At 40.6% G+C, this 19061-nt stretch overlaps 1 protein-coding gene across 1 annotated transcript in view; it reads left to right on the top strand.

Annotated features, from left to right (window-relative positions):
* Positions 1-1548: 1548 nt before the first annotated feature.
* The window catches only part of Slc35f4 (solute carrier family 35 member F4), an 80125-nt gene continuing 62612 nt past the window's right edge, over positions 1549-19061 (top strand). Inside the window, exon 1 of the mRNA XM_051177117.1 lies at positions 1549-1678. Coding sequence (XP_051033074.1) covers positions 1549-1678 — 130 coding nt within the window. The remainder of the gene's footprint in view (positions 1679-19061) is intronic.

Raw genomic sequence — 19061 nt, 5'->3', positions numbered from 1 at the left:
TAACCATATGCCTTGTTTTACTGGGCCCCGTGGGTTATTGTGAGCACTTTATGACAAGAATTCTACATTTATTTCTTCTCTGATGCTCCAGTACACTGAACATGTAATTTATTTAATGGTAGCCATAAAATGCCTTTTAAGGTGATCCTTATAACTAACTGGCCTTGTGACTTTGGTGAGATTGAACTTCCTGAGGAATATGTACCTGAGGTTTTTTTTTTTTTTAAATAAAGCAAGGGTACAGCCTTCCAAGAGTCTGATAGGACTGGCTGCAGTGTGAATGGAAATTAGTCGATGAAATGGAAAATAGTTAGAGGACAACAGAATCTTCCATGGCACTCCCCAGTTCTAAATATAAGAGAAAAGGGGTAGCTGGTTAAACCATTCTATATTAAAACCATTCACAAAATGAACTGTCTACCAGCTGGCTCAATAACACAGGTCTTTTCTTGAACTCATAATTAGAGCTGGGATGGAAGAGACATTGTGCATAGTGTAAGTCAGGCTTTGTCTCTGTATTATTAACATTTTCTATAGGATAATTGGGGGGACTCACTGTCCATTGTACCATGGGATATTTAGCAACATCCCTGGATGTGTATAGGATCACCCATCCCATACATTTGCAGCAACCAAAGTCATCTACAAACATGACTAGAGAGGCTCTAGAGGCAAACCTTCCTTTTGCTGAAAGAAGATGATCTAAATGGAGGACAAAGAGTGCTTCAAAACCACCACTGTTGCATTCCTCCTGGAAAGGGATGAGGGCTATCATGGTTAGATTTCAGTTACCACAGGAGGCATGTGCCTTAAATATGGCTGAGGGAACTGGAGGACCTACACAAAAGCTCAGAATGCTCACAAGACTGTTCATGGGGCTTCTTATTTATTCCTTCTGGTTTAGTGAGAGATTTAAAATATTAAAGCATGCATAATGCTATAGAAAATTCCAGTCATTTTCACATACAATATGTTATCTGCTGTTACATGCATGGGATATGATGTTAGCACGGGATATGATGGCTCCTCTTGTCTACTCTTGATGCTTTCCTGCCAAGGTCTTCCAAGGTTCTAAGAATGTTGACACAGTCCAGTGTGACAGCCTGGCTTACTCTTCACTTGAAGTGAAGAAGCTTGCTCTCCTACTCTTGGACCATTGCTGTCATGAAGCCACATTGAGTAGTACAGTGCTGCCTCCACTCATGAGCTACCCATTGACTGATGAGATTAAATTTCTCTCTCTTGTGTTTCACTTATTGCTGGCCCTCTTGGACCTGAGCTCTAAGAACTAGAGAAATGGAAGCTGTGTCTTTGGCCCACACATTCACACAGAGACACATTCCCAAGCCATAGCTGCAGAATTGAAAATGGATGTAGAATATGCCTTCTATACTGGTGCCTAGCCTAAGCTCCTCCCTGAATTCTGAGGAGGAATGCTGGGCTTCTCATAGTCAAAGGGCCAATATGGGGTCTTATTGCTGCCTGTGACATGGGGCTGCTCGCGAGCAAACTGAAGACTTAACAGCATCAATCACTACTGCTACATCGATGATCACTAGCACCACAAAAGAGGGCAACATCAGACATCCTACTGCGGGCATCCTGGGCTTTGTGGCAGCAGAGACAGCTCAACCTCACCACCATTCCAAGTCACTCTCAGGATGCACCATTTCTCAAGGTTCTTGGTAGTCAATGCACCAGGCAGATCTTTTCCAAAGTAAAATGGACTGAGTTTCAAATATTTGGTAAACTCTGGGAATTTTGTCTTATCAAATAATTTGATCTCTTAGTCAGTGAGACCACAATATTTTTTTCTGAGTACCTACAGTGTGGGGGGGGGCATAAATAGTGGCAAATAAGATTGAAAAGTTCCCTGTCTTCATAAGTTCCTAACCCACTGGGGGAGATTTACAGTATACAATTAAGTACACAGCTGAAGATAGTTTAGGGTTGTGACATAAGCAAAAGAAAAATGAGTGGAGCACTGTCATAAAATGTAACTGAGGGCAGCTGCATTGGATAGCGGATTACTGTATCTTTATTGGAAATTCATTTTTTGCTCTGAGGCCCCAGAGAGTTTAACTTCCCAGCTATGTGAGCTGGGATGCCAGGGAAGAGTTGACGGAGAGGAAAGAACATATTCAAAGGCTCTGACATTTAAACACTTGCTCAGTTTGAGACTATCACAGGGAGCCAGGAAAAGCAGAAGGAGTCAATGATATGGACTGAAGGTCATACCAGCCTCTGAGTGGAAAAAAAAATGGGTAAATATGATGAAGGTCTGAAGCAAAGAAATCTGTCAGCAGAGGATGGTAGCTAGTTTGGCAGATTGGGTGCTGGGCAGAGGTGCTGGGAAACAGATGGACTGGGGGGTGTGGTTTTGACAGAAACAATAGGACATGCTAGTGAGTGAGATGCAGGAGGTCTAGGAAAACAATGTCAACTGGCTGGTGACACTGTCCTTTGCTGAGAGGCAGATGCCTGAGGGAAGAAACATAGTTAGGGATGAGAGGACAAACAAGTCATTTTGGGACATTAGAAGTTTGAGAATCACATTTGACATTCAGGTGGGGATGTCAGGCCAGCAGCTAGATGTGTGATTTGGAGGAACTATAGGAAAAGCCGTGACTGGAGACATTTGGATCTCAGCAGTGGACAGTGATGAAGCCACAGGCCTGGGTGATCATTTAGAAGAGGGTGGGGTTAAAGATGAAGATGGGTCCTGGACCATAGACCTGGTACTTAGGAGAGTATAGCCAGAAAACAAACTAGAAAGGACTATAGGACAGACAAGAAGTCCAAGAACCTGTGGCATCCAGGAGGCTGAGGAGTCAAAGTTTGGAGACAGAAGACAAGGTCAGAAGCACTTTGCACTTGTGAGAGAGACAGAGGAAGGCTTAGGCACACCCAAGGCATCTCTGATCCCTCACACTCCCACCTCTGGACACACTTTGTATTTCTTACTCATCTTCTTAAGAAATGCTTTTGAAGCATGGATGTTCAGAGTAAACTATCCACACTCATTGATTCTTTTTAGTAAATCCTGCAAGGGGCTGCTATTTGCTTTTAAATAAAACAACAGAAGAGATAATTGATCCAATATCTGTTCTGTGGCAACACCTGAAGTATAATGGAGGAGAAGAAGCACAGTCCATTTCCACCATCAACAAATGCCACTATAGGCAGGATGATCACCTCTCAATGATCCTGCGCTAATCCAGGAACCTATGAGCACATTCCATTGTATGGCAAATGGGACTTGGTAGATGTGATCGAATGAAGGATCTTGATTATCCTGGGGTATTTGGAGGGGTGGGGTAGGGGAGGGCTAATCTAACTACAAGGTTCCTTCTAAGCAGGAGACAGAAGTCAGAGAAGGGGACACATAAATGGAAGAAGGAAGGTCACATGATTACGAGCCAAAGAATGAGGACAGCTTCTAAATTCTGGGAAAGCAAGGAAATACGTCCTGGAGCCTGCAGAAGGCAACAGCTGCCAAGAGTCATAGCACTGCAAGATGTGTGTGTTATTTCAGCTCACTAATTTCAGGTATTTGTACAGCACCAAGAGAAAACTCATACAGGTGTCCTCTCATGAGCAAGGCCAATAAAAAGGAATAGTTGCAGCTGTGGCACATGCAGGGAAAGGAAAAGATAAGAGAAGCATCCACTGAGTTGCTAATTTATGTTCAGTAGTCAGGAGGGCATCTGAAGCTTGGTCCTGAAGCTGTGACCTGAAGGATAGAGGAGAAGGTGGGACACTTGGGCATTTGGGAAACAGACAGCAGAACACATGACTAGAGCAATGTGAGACCTAGAGTTCACAGGTTTAGCAAACAAAACTTCACCGACCTAAATTTGAAATCCGTCCCATACATACAGTGCCTGGACATGCCGTTGAGGCCAAAGGTGCTGGCTGGGAGGCTACAGGAGCACAGATTATGTTTTTCAGGGGGAGGGGGAAAAGCTTTGTACTTGTTTTCTCAAAAGCTCAGTTTCTCGGACTTTGGGAGCACATTCCCCATGGAGGGATACTCCCTTAGCCTAGAGGCAGGAGGGAGGGCCTAGTCCCTACTCCAAATGACTTGACAGATTTTGATGATCCCTCCTGGAAGACATCACCCTCCCTGTGGAATGGGGGAGTGGGATGGGAGGGGGGTCAGGGAGCATGGAAGGGAGGGAGGGGGGGAATTGGGATCCATATGTAAAATCAGAAAAAATAATAAATATTTTAAAAAGCTCAGTTTCTCTTGCCTTTTTAAAAAGAAAAGGTAATAAACTATGTTTATATTCTTAACTGGGGATTAAGAGAAGGACAAGGAATATTGTTCTAGGTAGCGGGGAAGCATCAGGAAGCAACAGAGACATCCTCTTCTCCTGGTGTTTGTACTGACATATCTTGCTCCCTCTACATGGAGTCCAGACACCATCTCAGAATGCTCCTCAGGTTTGCCCTTTGAGGGGGCACTGCTGATTTACTAACTACACATGGCTTCCAACTTAAAACTCACTCTAAGCTATCAAACCTAAGACATTAGACACACTAACTGAATATGGAATTCTCACCTGTGGTCCCAGAACTTCAAAGGTCGAGGCAGGAGGCTCAGAAGTTTGGGGACATCCTGAATTACATAGCAACTTCAAGGCTAGCATGGGCTACATAGCTATCTTCAAAAAAAAATCAACAATAAATTACAGTACATAATTTTTTTATGTTGTATTTTAATTTTTATTTGAGGTTTGTTGAAGGAGACCATGGAGGCTAATTTAGACATAAAAGTTAACATCAGTCTGCCTTACAAACATGTGAAAAGTTAAATGCCCAAGTCATGCAAGTCCTTCACCAGCTCACTTGGGGATGTCTGAGTTTTCCTTACTGTAACTTCTTCTGTGCTGTCATGAGTGATGAGGGTACAACTGTTTCTCAGACAATACTCCAGGAAGTATCTTCAGAACTTTTTGCAGGGCTGTTGGCACCCACAGCACATTATATTTTGTATACCTCAACAGAAGGTGTTACTAAAATAAAATCACCCCCAGACAGTGGATTTTAGCCCACACAATTACAATAAGGAAATGGAGACTTCTATGTAGAGATGGACTTAATTTTGAACACAGAATGGATGAGTAGGGATTGATATCAAGGGATGGGGAGGAGCTGGGGTTGGAAAATCTCTAAGAGTCCATCTCTGAGCATTTCTCCTAAAGTGAGTTGACAGGACTTGGGCTGAAAGCAGTGACAGCATCAGACACAAGCCGGGGATAGTGGAGGATGAAGAGTTCCTTTACCTATCTGGGATGATCAGATATGGAGAATGACTGGTACATACTGAAAGAATCCAAGAGGTTTCTTTACAACTGAATTTACCAAGTTTAGACAAGCTCAGTAGAAAGTTTAGAAGCGTTGACTAAAATTTGGCCAGGCAGAGGATCCTTGTCAGTGTTAATGAGGATTTTCAGACAGCATCCACAGTTCTCTTGGCTTGCTCTGATGGTCCTTAAATGATGGACAGACTGGTGGAGACATCAAGAGATTAAAATTGTCTGGTAAGGCTGCTAGGGATTTCAACAAAGTACACACACTCAAAGACATTGTCATTAACCCTACCACAGCCCCATGCTGTGGTATCTTAGAACTAAGATTATTAGTTCTAAGATAAAGGTTGATTTGGGAGGTATTAGAGCATGAGGGAGAAAATCTACATCTTATGAAATATAGAGATCACCATTAATAGGTAGCTCTTAAATATTCTAAACACCTTGAATCTTGCAAGAAAAAAATTGAAATGACCTTAAAACATTTATGTGAAGTCAGCTCCCAAACAGGGCATCAATTTTTGCCAGCATTCAGTCTACAGTGCCTTGGGGACCAACCGCGAAAGTTAAGCAAAGAGAAAAATGGTGATGGCAGCTAAGGTTAATTAAAAGCTTATCTGGATAAGGTTGAAAGTCGTCTCCCCTTTTCACCCTAGAAAGTGACTCTATTGCTATTTTCTTTATTAATGGATAACTATGGGACCAACTAATAAGATGAAACTAGACAATTAAGCTCTACTGAAGGGCTAGGGTCAGGAAGTTTAGATATGCAGACATCCTAGGAACTGCATTTGTGTCAATGCAATGGATATATATTTAGAGATGTGGGTTGATTATGAAAGGGTGTTGGAGTTTGTCAGAGACTTTTTCTGCATTTTTCTGTGGTTTATTTCTTTAAGTTTATGTATATGGTGAATTACATTTACTGATTTTCAAATATTGAGCCATCCCTGCATCTTTGGGATGAAGCCTACTTCATCATGGAAATAAAATTTTAATGTGTTCTTGGACTCAGTTTGTGAATATTGAGTATTTTTTGTATCTATGTTCGTAAGAGAAATTGGTTTATAATTTTCTGTCTTTGTTGAGTTGTTATGTGGTTTGGGTATCAGGGTAACTGTGGCCTAATAAAACAAATTGGACGATGTTCCTTCTGCTCCGATTTTGTGGAATAATTTGAGGAGTATTGCCATTAACTACTTAAAGGTATGATATAATTTTGTTCTAAAACTTCTGACCCTTGGATTTTTGCTTGTTTGTTTGCTTGGGGGTGTTATTGTTGTTGGGAGACTTTTAATGACTGCTTCTATTTTACTAGGGGTTGTGAGTCTACTTAAGTTGTTTATCTGATCTTGATTTAACTTTGGTAAGTGGCACATTTCAAGAAAATGTCTATTACTTTTAGATTTTTTAATTTTGTGGATAACAGGTTTTGAAAGTATGGCCTTATGATTTTTTTTGCATTTTCTCAGTATCTGTTATTGTGTTCCACTTTTCATTTATGATTTTGTTAATTTGGATATTCTCTCTCTGCATTTTACTTAATTTAGATAAGGACTTGTCTCTCTTTTTTTATTTCCTCAAAGAGCCAACTCTTTATTTCATTGATTCTTTGAATTGTTCTCTTTATTTCTATATTATTGATTTTTGCCCCAACCTTGATTATTTCTTGCCTTCTACTCCTCTTGTGTGTGCTTACTTCTTTTTGTCCTAGAGATTTCATGTGTACTGTTAAGTTGCTAGTATGAGATCTCTCTAATTTTTTATGTAGACACAGCACTATGAACTTTCTTCTTAACACAACCTCATTGTGTCCCTTAAGTTTGGGTATGATGTATATTCCTTTTCATAGAATTCCACAGTCTTTGATTTCTTTATTTATGTCTTGACCCATTTTTCATTCACTAGAAAGTTGTTCAGTTTCCATGAGTTTATAGGCTTCCTGTTATTTCTGTTGTTGATATCCAACTATAATCTGCAGTAGTCTGATATGATGCAGAGTGTTGTTTCAATTTTCTTGTATCTGTTGAGACTTGCTTTGTGTCCAAGTATGTGGTCAATTTTAAAGAAAATTTTATGAGTTGCTGAGAAGATATACTCTTGTGTTTGGATAAAATTTTCTCTAAATATCTCTTAGGTCCATGTGATTTATAACATAATTTAGCTCCAGCATTTCTCTGTCCATTGGTGAGAGTAGGGTATTGAAGTCTACCACTATTAGTATGTAAGGGTCGGTATGTGGTTTCAGCTGTATTAGTGTTTCCTATACAAACTTGGGGGCCCTTGTGTTTGGAGAATAGATGTTAAGAATTGAAATATCATCTTGGTAGATTTTTTTCCTTTGATGAATATGTAATGTCCTTCCTCCTCCCTTTTTTGTTAGTGTTGGTTTGAAATCTATTTTGTTAGAATTAAAATAACTACCCCCATCTTGCTTCTTAGGTCTATTTGTTTGATATATCTTTTCCCAACCCATTACCCTGATATAATGTCTATCTTTGATGTTGAAATGTGTTTCTTGAATACAACAGAAAAACAGATCCTGGTTTTGTATCCATCCTTTTAATCTGTGTCATTTTATTGGGTAATTGGGATCACTGATATTGAGAGATAGCAATGACCAATAATTGTAAATTCCTATTATTTTGTTGTTGTTGTTGTTGTTGGTGGTGGTGGTGGTGGTGGTGGTGGTGATAGGATTTGGTAGTATGTGTGTCTGTTTCCTGTCTTTTGGTTTTGCTGATGTAAGATTATTTATTTCCTGTGTTTTCATGGGTGTAGTTAACCTCCTTAGGTTGGAATTTTCCTTCTAACACTTTCTATAGGGCTGAATTTGTAGAAATTGTTTAAATTTGACTTTATCATGGAATATTTCATTTTCTCCATCTGTGATAACTGAAAGTTTTTGTAGTCTGCACTTGCATCTGTGGTCTGTTAGAGTCTGCCGCACATCTGTCCAGGCCCTCTGGATTTTATAGTCTCTGTTGAGAAGTTGGGAATAATTCTAATAGATCTGCCTTTTATGTTACTTGGTCTTTTTACCCCTTTAGCTTTTTTGCCAAACATAATATTTTTATTAATTATCTGAGAATTTCATACAAAGCACTATAAGTTGCTTCCCATTTCTCACAGGTCTACCCTTGAACCCTACCCCTACTCCACCCCAAAACCTACCAAGTCCAATTTGTGTTGCCCATGTATTCATTGGAGTCTGGTCAAACTCCCAGTGGCCATCCCTTAAAGAATATGAAGTCCTTCCCCATCCCCATACCCCCACATCCCCACCCCCACACCTCCACCAGAAGTCATCAACTGTGAATAGCTACATTTTAGCATCTTGATCACAATTTTTAAGGATTCTTTTCAATAGCTTCCTGTCTGGACTGTTTCTTTAGATTGAGGATGGTTCACAGACATCTTTAATGTCTCTCATTTTCAATGAGTCACAAATACCACTGAAAAAGAAGTTTCCTTGCCCATAGCAGCTGGCAACAGCAAGTATTATGGGCTTCCACATGGTTTCCAGTGGCAACTTGTATCATGGACATCAAAATAGTTTCACAGACATGAACCTGATGGCGCCAGCACAAATCACAGACATTAATATGATGGTCTTAGGCAGCAGGACAGATCCCTTGAAGCTTTTTAATATCCTTTCTTTGTTCCACATGTTTAGTGTTTTGATTATTATGTGGCAAGGGGAATTTACTTTCTGATCCAGCCTATTTATTCTATAAGTTTCTTGTACTTTGATAGGCATCTCCTTCTTTAGGTTAGGGAAATTTTCTTCTATGATTTTGTTGAAAATATTTTCTGGCCCTTTGAGATGGGATTCTTCTCCTTCCTCTATTCCTATTATTCATAAATTTGGTATTTTCATAGTGCCTCAATTTTCCTGGATATGTTATATCAGGAATGTTTTAGATTCACTATTTTCTTTGACCAATTATCCATTTCTTCTATCATATCTTCAGTATCTGAGAGATTCTTTCTTCCATCTCTTATATTCTGTTTGTGATGCTTGCCTCTGTAGTTCTTGTTTGCGTTCCTAAGTTTTTCTTTTCCAGAATTCCCTGTTTGTGTTTTCTTTGTTGCTTCTTTTTCTATTTTTCAGGTCTTGAACAGTTTTATTCACTTCCTCCTACTGTTTGTTTATTCCTGGCTTTCTTTAAGGGATTCACTCATTTCCTCCAAGTATCTGTCTATTCTTGACTTTCTTTAAGAGACTTACTCATTTCCTCCAAATATTTGTATTTTCCTGCTTTCTTTAAGGGATTTATTCATTTACTCCAAATATTTGTTTGTGTTTTCCTGTCTTTCTTTAAGGAATTTACTCATTTCCTCTTTAAAGACCTCTATCATCTTCACCATAGGTCTTTTTCTTGTGCTTCAGCTCTATTGAAATGTTCAGGGCCTGCTGTGGTGGGATAGCTGGGCTGTAGTGGAGACATATTGTCCTGGCTGTTAGTGATTGTGTGCTTACACTTGAGTCTAGACATCTAGGTTTGGGACGATTGTTGGTCTAGGTGCTGATTTCTGGTTTTGTCATTGGGTAGGTGTTTTGTTCCTTGGTTTCTGTTTCTGTTTCTTCTCTGAATTTTCAGAGTGTGATATCCATGTGTTACCTGTTTTACTGGCCTACTCAGCTGGTGTGTTCACAGGGAATGCCTGATGGTGTTGGATGCTGGAATACAGCAAGGAATGCCAGAAGGGAGGTCAGGAGTGGATGGTCTATGGAATCCACAAGAGATGTGGGCTGAGGGGAAAGGAGGCTGCAGCTGATGTTCTGTTGCAGTCCTCAGAGGTAGACTATGGGGTTGGGTAGGGAGAAGAGAGAAAGGAAAAGGTCTACAAACAGCATACCTGCTTTCCTGGAAGGCCAGTCACCTCTCATTTTAAATCAGTATGTCCATGACCACCTTTCCTCTGAGAAAGTAACTAAAACGAAGCCAGTGAATCTACTATTGACCAGAAAAGGTCCCACCTCTCGTGACTGATCATCTTTGCTTCTTCTTTATGCTTGTTGAATTTGTTTATATAAAATCTGTTTCTCTGTAACACACTATTGATTTTCAGTAGTGATGACAATGCCTTCTAGTATGAAAAATGAGTTGATGAAGTTAGAAACATTGGTACCCAAACTCAAACCCTGTTCACCAATTAATTCACAAGTCAACCAACCTGCTACTTTGTGCACATCATAAATTTCCTGTTATCTCAACTGTCTTCAAGCAGTTCTGTCAGTTCTATTTTTTATTTTAATATTATTTACAACAGTTGATTACTTTACTGTCTCTGATGGCCTTTTGAAGAACTGAAGGAAAATATTTTTTCTAGACACTCTTCTAATAAAGATAATATGCAAAACCCAAATTTATGGGGATTGTATTATCCAACATGATGCATCAGTGTTATATGAATTTTACACCTGCTATATAACATTATTTGTTGTACTTAACATCTCTGAATCTCAATTTTCCTCTTCATAAAATAAGAATAATGCCTGACTGAGTAAATAGCAAAAAAGAAAAAAAGAAAAGAAAACAGTTGCCTTTTCGAGTCTTTGAAGTGAAATTTGGCACATTTACAAAGTTGTTAATGGAACTGGTTAGGTGTCAGGGAATAATACTGAAATAACAGAAGAATTACTCTGACTCATAATTCAAGAGGCTGAAATGCTCAAATGTACAGTTGATTGAGGCCCTGTGTGTCTGTATGTTTTCTTGGCTTGAAACTCTCTGACATCTTCACCCCCCCCACACACACACACATACACACACTTACAAGATCTGAAGGCATTTCCTATTTAGTTTCACTTGGCACAGGGTCTATGTGAATAGGGGTAGATTCTTTACTGTTTCCTTATTTGCTCGATGGGATTTACAGAATTTGAGCTGCTCTGCTGGTGAGAATATCATGAACAATATTGAGGACAAATAGATCCATCTGGAATATATATGTGGGCTAGGAGGATGGCTCAGTGTTTAAGTATGAGGATCTGGTTTTGAATTAGCAGCACTCAAGTAAATAGCTTGAAGTGATTATGCATGCTGGCCAGTTATTTGTTTGTTTTGTCAGCTTTACATAAAGGCTGCAGTTGTCTGGAAGAAGAAAATTCAATTGAGAAAATAGATCCATAAGATTGATGTAGGCAAGTCTGTGGGACATTTTCTTGATTAATGATTAATGTGGGAAAATCCAGTTCACGAGAGTGGTGCCAGCCCTGAGCAGGTGATCCTGGGATGTATAGAAATGCAAACTGGTAAGCAATGTTCTTCCATGGCTTCTGCTTCAGTACCTGCCTCTGGATCCCTACCTTGAGTTCCTGTCCTGTCTTCCCTCAATGTCAGACTGTGACTTAGGCTCAAACAAATTCTGGGTCAGTGTTTTTTTACAGCAACAGAAAGCAAACTAAAACACTATGTATGCTCTTGTAAGCCCCCATGTTACAGAGAGTGAAGACAGATGACCCTAGGGCTTGCTTTTAACCAGCCTCACTCCAGGTTCACTAAGAAGTAATGCAAGAAGTGATACAGCACACACCTGGTATCTTCCTGTGTATGGGCACTTTTGTGTGCACATATACACACTGCACATGTGTACCATACATCACTGTTCTATGTAGTTTAGAGAATGATCGACAATAGCCATAATTTTAGTTTTGAAAGAATGAGTTTATTAAGCATATACCAAACCAAAGTAAAAGTAACGAGAGAGGAGATAGGGAGGGAAAGAGGGAGAGTGAAGGAGGGAGGGGAGAGAGAAGGGGGCACACAAAGTGTAATCAAATCAGGTATTCAAATTAGCCAGCAAAATGAAATGGGGAAGTCCCTTTAAGGCAGCCAACTAGAGTTCCCCATAGAGAAAGTCCTGGGAAGAGCAGAGTGCCTCTTTGGGTGCCATCTAAGTAGAAGAACAAATGGAGACATCATCAAATTGGGCTGTCGTAACAGCAAGCAGACACCAAGTGGGAAAGTTGCAGCAGTCCACTGGAGGTCCCAGTTGAGTTTTCTCTCCATGGCCGATCTTCTCATGGCTGAACTCCCTGCTCTCTGTCCCTCTAGAGGTGCTTTTATATCATAGGACAAACAGTAGCAAACCTCTGTTGGAATGTCTAACTTTCCAGCTGCTCTGCTGTTCTCTTCCCTTACTGTTACAAAGTTAGAGGGGGCAGTCCATGCTCAGACAAGGGACTAAAAGGAAACTTGGAGACAAACATGCTAGGCTCTAAAATAGATTGGGTTTGGAGGGCAACCCTGCTTCCACAGCCACCTTCTCAATGAGCTCAAAATACACACAAAGAATCACCAGTATGATGAACACCATAGCAACATACACACATTTATATGTAAAACACACACGTCATGCACATACATATAAACACACAAACATACACATATAAAACTCACACACACAACTTCACATACATGCACACATACACAACATACATAAAACTCACACAACACACATATACAGACATGCACATGTACACATGCACACACACACACACACACACACACACACACACACACACACACACACACTAGATGAGTTCCCTCAAGAGAACCATTAAGAAGAGATTCTTGGAGAAGACCTTGAAATTTCCCTCCTTTCATGAGCCTGTCTTTCAGGACTCACGACTGGATTTATTGTGAGATTTAAGTTGTCATGACCAAAGGACAGAATACATTATGAGAAAAGGAGAGATTTAAAACAATAAATAAATAAGAGTTGATTTTGAGGAAAGGTTTAAGTGTCAAGTCCAAAGTAAACTCCAATTCCCTAAACATCAAAAGGCAGCCCAGATATCCAGACGGGGCTCAACCTGGACTATAGAAGGATTTCGGGAGGTTAGATAAAAGCCAGCATTCCTCAAAAATTTGTGAAGCCCACTCTCATCTACCAAGAGGGCTCTCTATTAACATATACTTGTGGCCCAAACATTAAGGTCCAAATGAATACTTGTAGTGCCTATCAGTGTATCAAGGTCCACGCTGGCCTCCAGGTTCCCCCAGTCCCTTCTTACAGTATTTGTTATATATTTCAATGTCCCCAACCAGTCTCCTGGCCCTCCCCTCCCCTCAGCTACTCACCCTTCTTGTAGCTGGCTATTCTCACTGTTCTGGACTCCTGATCCTGCGGTTCTCACTATGCATTTCTCTATTCTCTGTCCTCTGCTACTCTCCCCTCACTCACAGTTAGCCCTGGTCATGTCCAGTCTGCTACTTTTTCTCTCTGCTCTGGACTCTTTCAGATGCCTCTGGCTCCTCTCTCACTCAAACCACAATAAAACCTTCATATACATGGAGCAGTCATGTTGTCAGTTTATACAATGGGTTGATGTGATACCTCACATCCCCATGATATTAATGGTCACTATCAACAAGAAGGAATTTCCCAGGGGTCTATGGATCAATCAGCCTGTCATCACCTTGCTGTTCCAGAACATCGGGAAACCAAGATCCTGAGGCAGGGGACTTGCTGGTAGTCTAATTCTTAATAGTAAGTAGTTCTCATCTATATATATAGAATATGTTGGGATGACACTTGTCCTCTGCTACATCTCTAATAAATGATATAGCCCCTTTTCAAGAAGGCAATCATGTTTCTGGAATTGTTTTCAAGTGGATTATGGCAACTTCAAAATGAAAAAATATTTCAAAGTTTTTTCTGATGCCGATAAAACAAATAGATGTATCATTTGATTGACTGGGTGCTCTATGGCCCCATGTTTTCCTGAGCCAAAAAATGAACAGCATAATGAAGCCATATAGCACCACACTGATCTCAAGCAAAGAAATGCTTTATTAACATGAATGCAGAAGAGATGGAGACATCTCTGTGACTCTTATTTCTTTGGGTGTGTGTGTGTTCGCGCGCACACGCGTGTGCGCACATGCACATGCATACTTGCTAAAGGGAATGAGAAAATGGTCTCAGAAAAGAAAAATGAGAAGCAAGATTGTCTGTGTCACTAATGAGGCAGGATGGTGATGCGAGACTTTCTCCTTATCTCCTGTCAAGTCACATTCTGCATAAACAACTTAGCCTTCTGATAGAGCTAATGAGCCATTGTTTTCTAATTTCTTTCTAAGGGCTGGCAACAGCTGATTAGGTCAAATGTCACCATCACTAGCCTGCCTTTCTGTGGGACCATTGAAATGGTAGTATTGTCTTTATTTACAAGTGACAATTTCCAAATTCAAATACACATAGGTACCACACACACACACACACACACACACACACACACACACACACACACACACGCTCACACGTGCGCGCACGTGCGTAGAATTTATTGCCTTGTGAAACTTAATAAGTCCAGGGAGAACTGTTGATATTGGTAAAGCTCACGCAAGTGCCATCTTCTGTGGCAAAGATGATTCTGACAACACCACACTTGCATTCTACTGATATAAGCAACCCTGAAAATTGAAGAGTACTATTCTCAAGGATTTAACCCAAGTCTCAGGGCTAGCTTTTATTGGTTTAACTAGATCCTTATTTGGAATACAGAACTGTACCTCAAGCTGATAGGTGAGCCCATCCCTAACTGGGAGGAATGGCTTTACAAGCCATACAGTGGAATGGAGCAAGAGCTTCTCCTTGGAAAACCTGTCTCTCTGTTGACCACGAGAACATGTTTGGTGTAGGCAGGAGGAAAATTTGTTCCCTCCAATCACCTGCCTTTCTTTGTAGTAGACTGACTCTTGGCTTAGTCTCACTTGACTCCAAAGCACCGACCCAGCTGGCCTCATGTCCTCATCTCCTCAGGAAGCATTTGAAATAATGTTCATGTTATTAAACCAGTCATTTGGAATATGCTAAATGCTGCAAACTACTGGTGGCAAGTCCTTTAGGAGGTGACTTTTAGCCTTTTGATCAATTAGCTTAGAAGTCTAATGCTGCTATAAGTTCAGTGGTCGTAGCAAAACTCTCATACATTTGCATATGTTTCCATATAAACTTCATGGGATTGTGGGTTCTTTATACATTCATATTTTTCTTATGCAACTTAAAGTCAAATTTATTTTATTTCTTGTCTCAACACTTTTCACTACATACCTGCCATCAGGGACTGAATAGAAGCTAAGATATAGCCCAAGACTGCACATAAAACCCAGTATTTCTCCAGTGTGTTTTGGACTACTTTGTCTTCATTTATGTTACTTGTGAAATGGTCTCTAGAGTCTATGAGTCTATGAGGGTAGGAGACAAAGAATCTGGCCAGATGTTTCCATAACTCTGGGGGCGGGGGAGAATGGTGTGGATATTAACAGCACATCATGCAAAATCAAGAAAAGGAAAAGTCAATCTTTGTGTGTGCTCTTTGACCATGTAAGTCAATTGTTAAGAAAATTTTACCTCATAGTTTATAAACCCAAATAAAAATAATTTTATAATAGTAGTAGAGTTGTATGAAAATGAAATGAAGTAAGTAAGGATCTAATGAACTCTGGACTAGACTTCCCCAGCTCTAACATTGTGAATTGGGGCCATTTCTCTGTATACGCAGCTGGGTTTCCTTGAATATGATGTAGATATAATCCTAGTAGTGGTTGACAGGGCTGTGGGGACGAGTATAATTACTGGCTATGAAGAGAGAGTGCTTCAGAGAGTTCCCAGCAATTGCCTCTCCCACACCACAGGCTGGTGAAGGTGCCCATAACCCTACTCCTACTCTCCACATGACCACATTGCCTCTTGTGATAGTCATCTTCATGAGTAAGATTCCTCTGAAGACCACCAGGCCAGGTTCCTCATGGGTCTCTAGCACACACCCTAGTCATCAGGACAGCCACTCGCTTTTCGGGTACTGCTGTTTATCCTGTTAACCCACAGGGCCATTTTAGAAATGAATTGTTCCTAAGAACTTCTCCTTGAAGACTCATGTCAACAACACTGAGGAACTTGAAACTTCAATGGGCACACCACACCCCCAGGTGCCCCAAGGGACCATCTGTTTTACCTTCATCTTCTTCGGGGAGGCACTCCCCTCTACCATGGGGAGGTGAGAAAGTTGAAGCTATCACAAAAGTGACTTCCCTTTCTTTCCAGGGTAGTTGGAGAACATGCCCTGACTTTAGGGTCTTAGAGGCATTTGATACTTTCACTATTGTTCTCTGCTTCTGGGGCTCTATCCAGAACTGAAGGGATGGGAGTCCAGTTTTAGGATCCTATGTTAGCAGCTCTTGTTGACACCAGCATTTATCCTTTGGGGAAAGAAAGCCTTTGAGCTCAGATTTATTGTTTCTTCACAAGTCACTTGGTCTCTCTGGGCTCTGATTCCCTCATCAGTAAACCACCTGAGGACCCATGAGATAATACAAGCACTAGATTTTTGTGTAAATGAAAACATTTTACATGTGATAAAGTATCTCCTTGACCAAAAGGGAAACTTTCCTTGACCAAGGCCTTATACTTTTTGGCCTGCTTGTGGTGCAGTTTACAAGCACCAGCTTGTGTTTTGCATTTTGTCAGTAGATATAATTTTCTGGAAAATTAAGCACTTGTAGTCACCTTATATAGAAGGCGGGTGGTTCATTAAAAATTAGTGATTTTAGAGATTTATAGGGTTACCAAGCTTTATAAACAAATAATAAAAAGAATGTTCAGCTAACTTTGAATCAAATGATTTTATCTCAATCTAACATGCCCATTGCAGAAAGTTTTGCCTGGCAACCCTGTGAAAATGTTTCAGTAGACTGTGAGCAGAAATCATCCAGATGACTCCTTACTTTATATTTTCTGATCTTAAAACAATGTCTGACCCCATAGAAAATGGGAGATTATTTATTCGGAAAGCCGTAAAATGGAAAATTACTTCTATCAACTCCTTTGAAGTTTGCTTGTTTGTTTTGATCTATAAATAAAAATATATATATACATTAGTTATTATCTCACTTATTAATGAGTAAGTGACATGAAATAGGCTACAGGAATGGTTTTCCTGAGCTCTTGAGTTTTCTGCAGATATGATGTAAGTATACTTGCTGTAAATGCCACAAGGAACAGAGAGGCAGAAAAGTGAGGGGCTAGGGGCATCATTCAATGGTAGGATGATCTCCTAGAAGGCATGAGACCATGGATTGTATCCTTGGGACAGCAAGAAAGAGGAGAGAGAGAGAGAGAGAGAGAGAGAGAGAGAGAGAGAGAGAGAGAGAGAGAGAGAGAGAGAGGACTAGTAAGTAGGTTGTTGAATGTGTTAATAAAGTCTACTTGTGTAGCAGACCCCACCCATTGTTAAGCAGTTCCTGCCCAGCTGTTCCCATTTGCACCTGAAAAGGGCAGCATTTTGGGCCTAAGCTACCAGGAAGGAACTGCACCTCACTTCTGCTGTTTTAGGCTATGTAGGCTCAGGGCAGTTTTCTTCAAGCGTCTGCTACTGTCTTGTGAGGCCTAGATTAGCAAACCAGTAAGAAGAGCCTACAGGGAAGTGGAATCTATCATACTTCTTCTGGTGTAGCCAGGGTGCTCTGAGTTGGGGCCCTGTCTTTCCTGGCTTTATAGCCACTTTTGTACACACTGTGGAATTACTGAGTGATTTTAGGAACTGTCTATGCTGATATAGTTGTACACACTGGCATAAATTGCCTGATGCTATTTCTAGAACTTATTTAAATTTGTTTTTAGATTTCTAAACACCTCATTGGCTTAGAATTCCTGGAAAATAATTCCTTGAGACATATCAAATGTGGCACAGGTTACCATCTTTGAGGTTCCCCTGAGCTACAGGTTTACAGATGCTTACAGATGCTAACCTTTTGAACACGGGTCTCCTATAATGATCCAATCTCAACCTCATTTCTAAACGTTAGTGAAATCAGCACTCAGCATAGGTTCCTCTTGCAAACCTAACTATGTGTGAGCTCATCTTACCCAAGCTTGTAGCTGCTAAAACATCTCAGTGGACAATTCCATACTTCTCCTTCCCAGTGCTATCTTGCTAGCAACACACTGTTTACACCAACAGCCTCTACTCTGTCCTCTCATGGGTTTCCCAAGCTTAACACACTCACACACACACACACACACACACACACACACACACACACACACACACCACTAAGTCCCCTTGTGCCTTTACTGTGCCAGCACTGAAATCCAGAGGCTCAAAAGCTAGGGGTTTGGGGTTTGCTATCAGCACATACTTGTTCATCCTCAAATGGCTTGCATGAAATGATCTGTTCCAAAGCTTGTCACACTTATCTCTGAAACTGCAGTCTTTTCCTTCTTTCTCTCTCTCTCTCTCTCTCTCTCTCTCTCTCTCTCTCTCTCTCTCTCTCTCTCTCTCCATTACAGCCTCAGTTGCAGCTCACCTAAACTTATCTCTCTGTCCCTCTGTCCTGTATATTCTCCATAGCTACACTCATGAACCTTTTCAAACAACGCCTGTGAACAGCAGAATTCCTGCCTGATATCCCACATCAGCTGTCATTAGGGAAATGCATAATAAAGCCAAGGCAATGCCACTCCATGACACTGAGTATGGGGACAACCAGAGCTCTTATTCCTTGCAGGGGAAATCCTAATGGTGACATACCTTTGGAAGGCAGGTTTTTCCAACATATTCTTTCCATACTACACAGCACTCATACTCATTCCAACATATTCTTTCCATACTACACAGCACTCATACTCATTCAAACATATTCTTTCCATACTACACAGCACTCATACTCCCGGCTACTCACTCACAGAAACTGAATACTTATATACCCACCCAAAAATGTATGCACTTGT

The sequence above is a fragment of the Phodopus roborovskii genome, unplaced genomic scaffold (assembly GCF_943737965.1).
Source record: "Phodopus roborovskii unplaced genomic scaffold, PHOROB, whole genome shotgun sequence".
Taxonomy (NCBI): Eukaryota; Metazoa; Chordata; class Mammalia; order Rodentia; family Cricetidae; genus Phodopus; species Phodopus roborovskii.
This window is presented reverse-complemented; position numbering and strand designations above follow the sequence as displayed.